This window comes from Neovison vison, chromosome 6, assembly GCF_020171115.1.
Source record: "Neovison vison isolate M4711 chromosome 6, ASM_NN_V1, whole genome shotgun sequence".
In the NCBI taxonomy this organism is placed as follows: domain Eukaryota; kingdom Metazoa; phylum Chordata; class Mammalia; order Carnivora; family Mustelidae; genus Neogale; species Neogale vison.
The window spans coordinates 102,742,709-102,755,491 of record NC_058096.1 but is presented as its reverse complement, the minus strand read 5'-3'; the positions used below and the strand labels follow the sequence as shown (position 1 = coordinate 102,755,491).

At 38.7% G+C, this 12,783-nt stretch overlaps 1 protein-coding gene across 2 annotated transcripts in view; it reads right to left on the bottom strand.

Moving 5' to 3' along the window:
* Window positions 1-11,811, bottom strand: part of MFN1 (mitofusin 1) — a 32,386-nt gene extending 20,575 nt beyond the window's left edge. Inside the window, exons 1-7 of one of the 2 annotated variants that reach the window (XM_044251827.1) lie at window positions 11,722-11,811; window positions 10,367-10,485; window positions 9,095-9,230; window positions 7,409-7,571; window positions 4,800-4,924; window positions 2,764-2,872; window positions 1,235-1,342 (exon numbers count right to left, since the gene is read on the bottom strand). In XM_044251827.1, coding sequence (XP_044107762.1) covers window positions 1,235-1,342; window positions 2,764-2,872; window positions 4,800-4,924; window positions 7,409-7,571; window positions 9,095-9,230; window positions 10,367-10,478 — 753 coding nt within the window. In that variant the 5' untranslated portion in view covers window positions 10,479-10,485; window positions 11,722-11,811. Of the gene's footprint in view, window positions 1-1,234; window positions 1,343-2,763; window positions 2,873-4,799; window positions 4,925-7,408; window positions 7,572-9,094; window positions 9,231-10,366; window positions 10,486-11,396; window positions 11,448-11,721 lie in introns of those variants that run through there. The other variant, XM_044251828.1, reaches the window with a different exon arrangement.
* Between the last annotated feature and the right edge of the window lie 972 nt (window positions 11,812-12,783).

Here is a 12,783-nt window from a genome sequence, read left to right as displayed (position 1 = left end):
TGTGCTTACTCTCTCTCTCTCTGACAAACAAATACAATCTTAAAAAAAAAAAGTTTCTAAAACCACCAGCATGACTAAAATTTAAAACAACAAAAAAATACAACTGTTGATAAGGATATATAAATCACTTGGAACTCTCAATCTGCTTGGGAGTATAGACTGGGACAAGCATTTTAGAAAACTCTTGGGCTGTGTTTACTGAAGCAGCATATTCTCTACCAGCAATTCTACTCCTAGATATATACTCACAAATTACTGATCTCTGCAGTACTGACATTTTGAGTCAGATAAACTTTTGGTTGGGAGGGTTGTTCTGTTACGGGACTTTTAACAGCTCTTAGCCTCTACCCAACAGATGCCAGTAGCACACTCCCAGAGCTGTATCAATCAAAAATATCTTCAGACATGGCCCCAGAGATCAAAACTGCCCAACCCCTCAGACGAAGAAGCACTGGAATATACCCAACAGAAATATATACCTATGTGCACCAAAGACACACATGTAAGAATATGTAGAGCAGCACTACTTATAACAGCTAAATATAGGAAGTTTACCCAAATGCCCATCACTAGTAGAATGAATAAATCAAATGTAGATATTCAAAGACTGAAATACTATACAGTAATGACACTGCACTTCAACCATGCACAAGAGTATGGATGCAATAACAAATGTAATGTTGAGCAGAAGAAACCTGACACAAAGCAGATACTATATGATTCCATTACATAAAGTTGAACAACCAAAAAACTAATCAAGGATGTCAGAAGTCATGTAAGTGCTCATTCTTATGAGATAGGACAAGACTGGAGGGGGGTGCTGGCAATGTTCTGCTTCTTGAGCTGGATCCTGACACAAATTGAGGTTCTTTCAATTCTTGAGTTTGAGTTCTGCTTCTTGAGCTGGATCCTGACACAAATTCAAGTTCTTTACAAATTGAAGTTCTTTCAATTTGTAAAGTTCACTGAACTGGACACTTAGGATCTACACACTTTTTTGTTATGCTATACTTCAAAAAAACCACAACAAAACAAAGTTTCATTATCTAAAATGATTAGATAGTACACTTCTATAACAATTTCCCTCCAAAGTAGTTTAATAGTCTGGTCTCGATCACTAAGTCTTTTCTCAAGTAAAAGAACAGCTACGTAGGATGTTCTATAAGGTATACTGTTTTCTCAGATAACAATGTACATGACTACAGCTCATAACTTAAAAGAAAAAATAACTTACGTCTTCCATATACTCTGGCTCTGATGCAGAGGCATCCCAACGATTATTCAAAATGAAAATATTAGGCTTGGAAAGTCGTTCATTTACCTTGTGAAAAAATTGCTTTTCCTAAAAAACATCAAATACCCAAGATATGTTCACTTTTAACAGCTATTTTATATTTACATTTATAGTTGAAGTTCTTCTAATCTTAAAGTTTGAACCATTAAGACAACAGTGGATTCATACCCACCGATAAAGGATCCCAAATCACTGAACATTACACTTCTCCAAGATGAGAAAACTAAATTGTAAGACGGCAAGAGTGAGGATTTTCCTGCTCCTGCCATGAGTCTTTTCTGAAATTCAATTTAATAAATATCTATGTCTCTACTATTATGCAGAGCATAACGGATACTGCTGGATATTATAGTCAACATTTTCAAAAAGCTACCTCAAATCTTTTTGAAGATTTAGAATAACAATGTAAGACCTATGCACATAATAATAAACAACAGAGAAAGGTATGTGCCTTAAATGCTAAAATACATACTATGCTTATTTAAAGGAAAGAGACACCATATCCAGGTGGAATTAGGAAAAGCTCCATAAAGAAGGGAGTGATGATAAAGATGTACTTAGAAGTACTGATAATGGCTTTCTGAAAGACAAGCTGGGAGTGGAGGAAGAATTGTAGGCAAAGAATAGCATAAACAAAGACACAAAAGTCAGAATGTAATTCAAATGGCGTTATTCTAACAAAGATTTTAAGCATTTATCTGTTTCTCATACCATGAGATTATAAACAACTGTCCATGTTGTCATAGCAGCCTGGTCCATGTGATATAGATCAGGTTATACAAAAGCTAGTACCAGTGGCAAACCAGAGGTCTTGCTAGTAACACCTAGGTTATAATGGTGTTTGGCCATTTATATGCTTTTGAGGAATGACAATTTTTAAAAACCATACTATAGTTTTAGATATTAGATATCTATAAACTCTGGAGTTTATCTGGGATGAGTATGGCTCTAGACAGCCTGGATAAATAATCGAATCTATTAAATCTGACAGTGGCGTATAATGGACACAGGTAAGCCAGAACCTAGAGTACACACAAGTAAAGCTGGGAAGGGTTGACAAAACTAGAAGTATGAAAAGCCTTGCCTGCCAGATGTGGGGACTGGGGGAGGGTGTGAGATGGGAGTGTTAAACTTTATTCAAAAGACTGAAATCATCACCCTGACAATCTGGTGCCCATTCCTTCTGAAACCGGCAAATAACCACAATCAATGTCAATACCACACACATATCACACCTTGCATTTAATTAAAGATTCACTAGAAGCGAGAGCCATCAAACCCTAGATTCCCAATGGGAACACTCAAGAAGGCCAGCAACAACTTTTCCGGTCCCATGGAAACACAAATTCCTCTGTTCACCCTTGATATTAGAGGTTCTTTTTAATCCATGATTTGGATTTCCCTCACTCTTCAGAAAAGACACCATCTCATTTCCTACCACTCAAACATAATAATATGATTTAACCTACCGTGTTCATTAGTGTTGATTCAGAGTTTGCTACCAAAACGAAGACATCAGCATCTAAGCAAAACTTATCAATCCAGCTATCCAGCTCTGTAGTGACATCTGTACCGGGACTAATGGGAATAAGATAATATTGTATTTTATATTTTTTAAAAAAGAAAATTTGATTATAAAAGACATTTTATAAAGCTTTTATAAATTGAAGTCTAAAGGCCAGGATTTCCACCAGTTTTCAGCACAAAGCCCAAGAGATCTACTTTTTCCACCTATAAAAAAACACTTGTGACAAGCTGAGTCTGTGTTTTATTAACTTACATCTATTCTGCTGACAAAGAACTCCCAGAGCCTATTCAATTGAAAACTTAAACAAATGCTTTAAAAAAAAAAAAAGTTGTTTACTAGAAAGAAATAACCTTGGGCACCTGGGTAGCTCAGTCAGTTACAGTCTGCCATCAGCCCAGGTCACCAACCCAGGATTCTGGGATGGAGCCCAAGTCACTGGATCCCTGCTCAATGCGGAGCCCGCTTCTCCCTCTCCCTCTGCCCCTCCCTCCTCCTTGCGGGGGGGGGGCGGCGGGGGGGAGATACTCGCTCTAATAATAAATCTTTAAGATAAAAACAAATAACCTTCTGATTTTTGACAAAGTAAGTAACATAGTCAATATTTTAATCTTTTAAATCCTTATGGTTTGGAAGGATGAAAAATAAGTGCTAAAAAGCCCTCCAACCCCCCCCACAAAACGGCTAATATATACCAAAATCAAAGGTGTAAGTAGCTATGTCCAGTACAGCTAAGAAAATATTTAAGTGCTCATGAGCATAAATAATAAAACACCCTCTGCTAAAATCTAAGTTTAATATACTATACTATAAAAATTATAATATAACTATCTACCCATTGTGACAATGTAGAAAGATGAGAGGTTGGTGTCATGGACATAGTCTGGCCATGAAATAAAGCAAAATTAAAAGCCCATCACCAAAACCAAAATGGTTTCCACACAACACTGAAATTTTAACCAAAGAAAACAAAAGAGCATACCAAAATTTTGAAAAATCATTTAACTACATTTTTTAGTTAAGGACATTGCTTAGCAAATGTGCATTATCACTTTACTTAGCACCAATATAGTAAAAGAACATATAATAAATGAAGACTCATCAGAAGAGTTGAAACAAAATTCCAGAAGTATTCAATTAATTCCTGAACAATTAAAAAAAATTTATGTAAACTGTCCATTAAGTTATTCTGGGAAACTTGGGCCTTAAGCATTAATTTATTATGCCTGGGTGACTCAGTCAGTTAAGCGTTGGACTACTGGTTTCAGCTCAGGTTGTGATCTCAAGGTGGTGACAGTCTTGCATTTGACACCACGCTTCAGTGTGAAGTCTGCTTGAAATTCCCTCCCTTTGCCGTCCCCACCCCACACCCTACGCATGTGTTCTTTCAATTCTTAAAAAAAAAAGAGGTATCAGGCGCCTGGGTGGCTCAGTGGGTTAAGCCACTGCCTTCGGCTCAGGTCATGATCTCAGGGTCCTGGGATCGAGTCCCGCATCGGGCTCTCTGCTCAGCAGGGAGCCTGCTTCCCTATCTCTCTCTCTCTGGCTGCCTCTCTGTCTACTTGTGATTTCTGTCAAATTAATAAAGAAAATCTTTAAAAAAATAAAAATAATAAAATAAAATAAAATAAAGAGGTATTACTAGTTAAAAAAATTTACCTAGTCAGAGTTACCTACATAGTCATTTAGAATTAGGCAATCTCTAAGCCCCAGCTATTTATCCAAACTACAAGGTAGAGGGGGGAGAAAAGTGGCTATCCTTGAAATTTCATCTAATAGAATTAGACAAAGAAACTGGCACTTTATATAACCAGTAAAAAACATAAACCAACACCTTTTCTGTTTCTTAACAATCTAACAAGTGAGAACAAAGCAGCAACTAAACATTTAAATTTTTATGTATTATACTTTAAAATAAGCAATACTATTCTATCAAATAAACTTTTACAAGGAGAAAATGCAATTCATATGTAATTTTACCTGTCCACTAAAACCAGGTCATCTCTCAAGAGGGCACATTTTGCCTTTGGCCAAAATACATGTACAAGACAGCCAGCTTTCAAGTCTTTGTCCATATGAAGGGCATGAGCCAGCTGATTAACTGTCTAAAGTGGAAGGGAAAGAAATAAACAAAACTCTGCTTGTAATAAAACTCAATAAAAATGAAAAACACTATGATCTGGTACATTTATTTTTGCAAAACATATACAAAAAGCAGAACTTTAAATAACTGGAAATAAAACTATCTCAGCAATCTTGAGAAACTGAGTTTTAGAATTACCAAGAAGGGGGAAAAAAGATACTATTAAAAACAGTTTAGTCATCCACTCTGCAAAAATAATCAAAGCTAGTAACATTGTAAATGCCCAATAAGTGAACTCTGGCAATGGAATGCTATGTAATACCCGATATTGATATTGTATGTATGAAAGCAAATTTACAATATATTGAGAGAAAAAAAAGGCAAGTTAAAAAAAATAACACACATGAAACCATTTTGTTTACAAAATACAAAGAAACACATTTAACTCTATACCATAAGAATTTTCCACTGGCTTTAGGAAACATGTGAGTTTTGGCGTTTCTTTTTGCCCATTTGTATTTTCTGTCTCTTCTAAAACGCACTGCTCAGTAGTTAAGGGGTGAAAATATAAGAAACATTACTAAAATAGGTTTAAAAACACCAGAGTAATAAGACCAAAACAATACAAGAGAAGCTCAAGACATATTCTTTTAATAAAGGATTTTTCTTACTAGGCGGTTATTTATTCACATAAACCTACTTGACATCAATGACTATGCCTTCTCTTTCCATCTGAATTCACTAAAATATTTCTATTTCTCAAGATGATTTCTGACATATGCTAATTTATTAATGTGTTACTTTAATACTATTCATGTATGTGTTAAATATACAATACAAAGAGCTTAATATAAAATTAATATTCAAGGAAAGGACACCAGTACACATACAAATGAGATGTAGAGGTATCAATTTTTAAAGGGAAACATCTATTTTCAAATGGGCACAACAGTCCTGATCACGGCTGAGGTGAATCTCCATAGTGACAATGTTATTGTCAATGGTTTTATTTCTGCTTGCTTTCATAAACTTTTTGACTGAATTATAAACTTGTACTAAAATCTTGATGCCTGGTCTGTAAAATTCAGATAATAAAAGCACCTATCTGACAGAGCTGTGGTGAGGTTTGAGTTACTGCAGGTACTTAGAATATTGCCTGGTACTTAGTGTACAGTGAAATATTAGCTGTTACTATTGCATTTCTTTTACTAAGTAAAGGACTACAGCATGAGACTCAAAGTCTATACCTTAAAGCAGGCCTCAACTTGAGGTAAACAAATTTAAATACTGGAGTAGGGGAGAGGAGCAAAAGGGCATGAAGGAAGTGGACTGGAAGTAGAGAGCACAGACCAAGAAAGAGGAGATGATTACTTTAAAATATCATAGTACATTTTACTGAGGATCTAGAGCCACCAGTAGTTTAAATTTGGATTTGGTAAAAATCCTGATTAAGAGGTGATTCCTTCATTTGGATGGGTTAAAAATTTGAAAATATTTTCATAAACATCACCTCCTTTATTCCCCATAACTAATCTGAAAGGTATTGGGCAGATTGAGTTACCTGAGCTAAATCAAACAGTAAACTCACAGAACAATAACTACACCAGTGAATTCAACTTAGTTTTGCAAAAACTAATATGGGATGGATTTTAAACACTGAACTTCTGCATTTGTGGGAGAGCTCTTAAGACTTAAGAGAAAGTGATAATACTGAGAAACACTTTTTTTCCCTCTTTTGGCTGAAGGAACCTAGTGGCACTGGGTTCCTTAAGAAATTTACGAAAAGGGAGCCTGGGTGGCTCAGTGGGTTAAGCCTCTGCCTTCGGATCAGGTCATGATCTTAGGGTCCTGTGATAGAGCCCCACATCGGGCTCTCTGCTTGGCAGGGAGCCTGCTTCCCCCTCTTTCTCTGCCTGCCTCTCTGCTTACTTGTGATCTCTCTCTCTCTGTGTCAAATAAATAAATAAAACCTTAAAAAAAAAATTTATGAAAGGTAGGGAATTGTCATTGGCCCTTATCTGAAAAAACTATTAAATCTATTCATGAATGTTCTTACTAAATACGCCAAAGATAAAATAGATTCTAAAGGCACAGACATACATCAAAAACATTCCAGAGCCCCATTTTTTAAACAAAGTTTTCTTTCAAAAGATGAAATCAGATTTGAGATTAAATAGCAACAATACACTTCAGTAATGCTGTTTTCACTGGGAACATTATTTTTAAAATGTAACAAACTTTTAACTCTAATTTATTTTAAGGACAAGTTTTATTCTTCTAATAAGATATTCTTCTAATATGGTATGCTTTAAGATCTATTCTTCTAATGATTTAGCTCTGAAGCAAAAAAAATTTAGAGAATTCAAAATATCAGTGATGGCTCTAAAGCTACAAATAGAACTATTAATAGTTCTTTTATGTCCAGCAATGTAGACATCTTACAAATTAAAAAAAAAAAAGTTAAGGACATTATTTCAGATACATTATGCTGCTAATAATATTATACCTTCACACTCTTTTTTTCATCTGATCCTTCTGTCATAAGATAGGCTTTATCTCCATCAGTTCCTTCAACACTCAGGAAGCAATTGGTTGTATGGCCAATCCCACTAGGGAGGACTTTATCCCATAACATTGCATTGATAACAGAGCTCTTCCCACTGCTTGTCCTGAAGAATGATATATAAAATCATGAAAATAAAACATTAACAGTAAAAGCTTTATTCTTTCACTGGGTCTAAGGCCAACCTTTTTAGAATTCAAACTTTGATGAAATTTCATCAGATTGCATTTTTTACAAAATTGCCAACCTGATTTACACAAATATTAGGAATGTACATATCAGAAAAATAAAAGAACACAAATTCCACCTTTCTCATATATCTATCCTTGCCTTTTTATCTTGTGACAATTTGACATCACAATCGCAAATTCTTCCCATCACAAACTGTGGTCTAAAGTCTCCATCTCCGTAAATCTGGGCTGGATCTTTTTCACTTCCAAAGATATTACCTATCTCTCCTTCTCAAATAGGACAACAGAGTCATCACCTCATCAGAAGGCCTCTTCCTTTCCATTTCCACTCCACTCTAATTTGAATTAGGGCCTATTTATGGACCTACCTCATGCTAGATTCTGTAAGACCCATAAGGTGAAGCAGAAGTGGACCTAAATAAATAAATAAATAAAAACAGCACTGTGGGAAAGGTTTAAAGGGCATAAGCAGGGCACTTTAGAAGAGAATAACTGAGAAGGCATACTTCAGACAGAGCGGTCAGAGAAGATTTGAGGTTGTAACACTTAGGATGAGATCTGAACAGTGAGAGTCACACATAGATAAATCAAGGCAAAGGGAATTCTAAGTATAGGAACTCACAAATGCTTGAAAAAAAGCTCTAAGATGGGCTTAAAAGTTAGTTTAGTGAGTAAATCCATTTTCTGTTGACACACAACACATGATATGGGCCTACTCATTTGTCTTTGCATTCCTACTGCCTAACAGAGTGCACACTACACAGGAAGTTAACAAATTATTCTTTAATGAACATGAGCTATGTCACAGATTGCTCTATCACTCGAGATAGTTAACAAATGGCACTTCCTACTCTCCCTCTGGAAATCGTGGGGCTCAGAATCCTTTTGGAAGGCACACCTGATAATTAAGAGAAACTTTAAAAAGTCACAGGTTACACATATCATATATCTGTATTTCTATTCTTTGGATTGGCTAAGAAGCTAATTCTCAGAGATCAGCATCCTTAAAGTAAAAATACAGGGCGCCTGGGTGGCTCAGTGGGTTAAGCCGCTGCCTTCGGCTCAGGTCATGATCTCAGGGTCCTGGGATCGAGGCCCACATCGGGCTCTCTGTTCAGCAGGGAGCCTGCTTCCTCCTCTCTCTGCCTGCCTCTCTGCCTGCTTGTGAACTCGCTCTGTCAAATAAATAAATAAAATCTTTAAAAGAAAAAAAAAGTAAAAATACAAAGGACCTTTAGAAAGCTTCGTTTTATACCAAGAACTAAAATGAACAAATGCTTTTTCACGCTAATAGCTTTAGCATTTAGCAAAGGGAGAAACTCTGTGGGGTAAAGGGAGAGGAATATCACTTGCTGAAACATAAGAAACGAGGTTGGAGATATGATTTATAAAAGCTGATTTCTGGAAACTACCCTTGAGAGAAACAATAAAGGATTACCTGCCAAAAAATGCCACTTTCATATGTCTCCGAGACAGCACCTCACCAATGATGGAAAGCTTGTTTCTATAACCCTGTATTTCTATCAGATCATCCTCAGTAGCTACTTGATCAAGTTCTGGATTCCTGTATGTTGCTAGAAAATTGAAATGGTGTTAGCAAAAGTGATAAAAATGATTATTAGGTTAATCATACAAAGGAATACCTAAGATACGCACACATTTTGCATATTTTGGCTTTGCTCTATATTAACATGGCCATTTGAAAAGTAAAAATGCCACAGTATCTGAATATTTGGTAAAAGGTGAATGCCTTGTTGCAACAGGTCATAAGAATCCCGCCCCTAAATTCCAAAATTATTAAAAATTACAGGGGCTATCCTCAAGCTAAAAATCTGGTGAGGGAGGAAGGATAAGGAAAAAAGTTGGACTCCCAACTGTTTCCCAACTGTCACTGAAGAAGTATATAGAATCCCTCCTTTTTCACTGTATCCCTGACAGTCATATAATCTTAAGAACCAGAAAAGATTTCAACAGTTACCTCCAAAGCAGTATTCCCCAGTAAGATATTCCTCACCAACCTGTTTGAACAGTTACACTCACTCTAAGAAAGCTTCTTTTGCTCTTTCCCCCACCACAGTCCACCCTCGTCTGAGAAGATAAGATAGGTCTGAGATCTAGACTGACAGCTGACTTGGGGAAGAGATAAGTATAATGGCTTAAATGTGGGCTGCCTGATTTTTAGTCCGGACATTTACTAGCGAGGTGATCTTGGGCAAGTTGCTTAAATTTTCTGTGCCTTGGTTTCTTCATCTTTAAAATAATTGCAATTAGGGATGTGTGGGTGGCTCAGTCAGTTAAGTGTCTACCTTTGGCTCAGGTCATGATCCCAGGGTCCCAGGATCAAGTCCCACACTGGGGTCCCTGCTTCTCCCTCTGCTGTTCCCCCTGCTTGTACCCTCTCTCTGACAAATAAATAAAATAAAAAAATAATTGCAATTAAAATCTGTCCCAGCGTTGATATAAGGATTAAAAGCATTAATAACATAATAAAGTGCTTACAGGTATCATACGTAAAACTACTTATATCTTAGATTATTAATACCACTTAATCTTCTTCCTTTGGAGGGCAGAAATGGGTTTCATTTGTTATGGCATTTCTCCTAGACTATAGAGCAATGCCCTGTATATGTGTTCCGTAGCTAAGGGTGAAAGGACAAAGCTCCCGCATATACTTTCAACCGTATTATTTTAAAAACTTAGAGAAACTAACCTTCAACAAAATAGGATCCTTCAGTAACAAACTCCAGTAATTGGTCGAAGATTGCAGTAATTGCCCTCTTAGCCAGCACAAAGTGCTTCAGTGGAGAAGCAGCTTCTGCCATTGTGATACTGGGGGAAGAAAATTAAAGTCAGAAAAGCACAAATTAGGGGTAGCTGGGTGGCGTAGTTGGTTGGCATCTCAGGATCCTGAGATCCAGCCCCACGTCAAGCTCCATGCTGGGGGGGGGATCTGCTTAGGATTCTCTCTCTCCCTGTTTTCCCCCACAACTCCCTCCCTCTGTCTCTCTCTAAAAGAAACAAATCTTTAAAAAGAAAAAATAAAAGCACAAGTTAAACTATATGATAAAGACATGCAAATTAATGACACCTTCCTACTGCATTAACTCCCCAGTGAAATAAACTAAACTGCCAAAAGACTTTTGGAAGAAATGTTTTAGACAAGCTATTAAAGACTTTTCAGTGGATAGTCCATTAAAATAATTAACTATGGGAAAAAATCTTGGTTGCAATTTCTACTTTTCCTTTATTTCCCTTTGGAGAAGATGAAACTAGTTGTGGCAAACAGTGACTGCACGTGACTCTTAGGAACAGGGTTAGTGAGATGGAACAAGTTCGGGAAAAGAAGTTTCTCAACTTGGAGCTCTAGGGGGTGGAGGTGGATACCCAGTTAGGTATCAAAATTCCAGTATCATAAAGTAACTCCGACATTTAAAAAAAATTAGTTCTCATCACAACAAATAAGCAGGCAACGCTTAAAGCGATCATTAACGTTACCAGCCAAAGCACCAAGAACTTCGAAGAATCGAAGTTAAAACAAATTTTCTTTTCTGGCAAGTTCTCATGAAAGAGACACCAAACAACCGATTACACGCTAGTCCAGTCCCGGTATGCATGTGTGTGGAACGGAGCAGAATGGCCATAAAGCCTTCCGAAGGGTCACGAAATGACTCAGTGAAGGAGCTGCGTGGGAAAAGCGGGGTGAGGGCAACGATCCGGTTCTACCGGCTGTGAACACCTACCTTCCACAGGAAAGGCCTTCCACACCGGGCGCTGGAACGCCGCCTGCAGAGCTAGGGACCGGACCTCACCCCTGCCCCGCGAGCGCCAGCCCCAGACCCGGCTCCCCAACCCCGGGCTCCAGGCTCCGGCCTCGCGACCTCCGCGGGCCCGACCTGGCCGAGGGCCCCCGCTCGCAAATCCGCTCGCTAGCTCCGTTCCCGCAGAGCCGCGGGGGCGCCTCGTCACAGAGCTCCGGCGCACGATTCTCCGCCCCCTGTCCCTGGCCGCCCGAAGGTCACCCCGAGCGAAGTGAATGGGCCAGCGGCCGAGGCAGCGAGCACTCACTCTGTCCCGGCTCCGACTTGTCACTCGGCAACCGCAAACCAGCCACAGCCCCCAGGCCTCCTCATCCTCCCGGGAGAGGATGGGAAGAGGAGAGGAGGTGGGAGGAGTGTCAAAAGGGCGGTCACTTCCGGTTTCTTCTCCGCCCCGATTTTGTTTGGCTCCGTGGCCGGAAGTGCAGCTGCGCCGACCGCCATTTTTCCTAAGGGCAGAAGGCTCGGTTTGTTGAGGCTAGGGAATGCGACCCGAATGGTTTCTTTCCCGGGCACGCTCCCCTCCCCCCACCCCGGATACGTCTGCCTCCCATCTCTTCTCCCATCAGAGTCTCCAAAGCTCTGCCTCCTTCAGGCATGGCTAGCTTCCACTTTAGTGAGGGAAATCTCAAAAAGGAGGTGGGGTGAACTGGGCTGAGGTGGGGTTAGGGCTGCCAGACAAAAGGGATTTATGATTGCCGCAGCAGGGGCAATAAAGGAAAACCTTTTGACCGCTCCACTACCACTAATCTTTTCTGTTGTGTGGTTGGCTTCCTGGGCTTGGGATAGTTGTGTGTGTGTTGAATTACTCTAGAGGTGAGAAGAAATTGATACATTGTTGATGAGTGTTTTTCAAATTTTATACTTAAGAATCACCTGTGGATCTTGTTAAACAGCACATTCTGATTCATTGGGTCAGAGGTGAGGCCTGAGAGCGTGCATTTCTTGACATCCTTGGAGAGCTGCTGCTGCTAGTCTTTACATGGCTTAACGGTCTGGAGATTGCTTTCCTGGGCTAGTAAGTGAGGTGCAGTTTTGCACGTGAAGCCACCTCATCTTCCTGAGCCTCAGGAAACCTTCCTGAGCCTCGTCTATAAAACTAGAGTACTAATAAGACCTACCTTATAAGTTCTTGTGAAAATTAAATGGGTCGATAGCAGGTAAAGTGCTCATAACACTGCAGGGTATATAGTTAGAGCTGGATAAAGAAAGATTAACGTTTTATTGGAATACATAAAATTCGATAAAAAAAATGAAATAAATGAGATCATTTCAGATGTGCTTCCTACCCTAAAAAAGGAAAAAATGACAA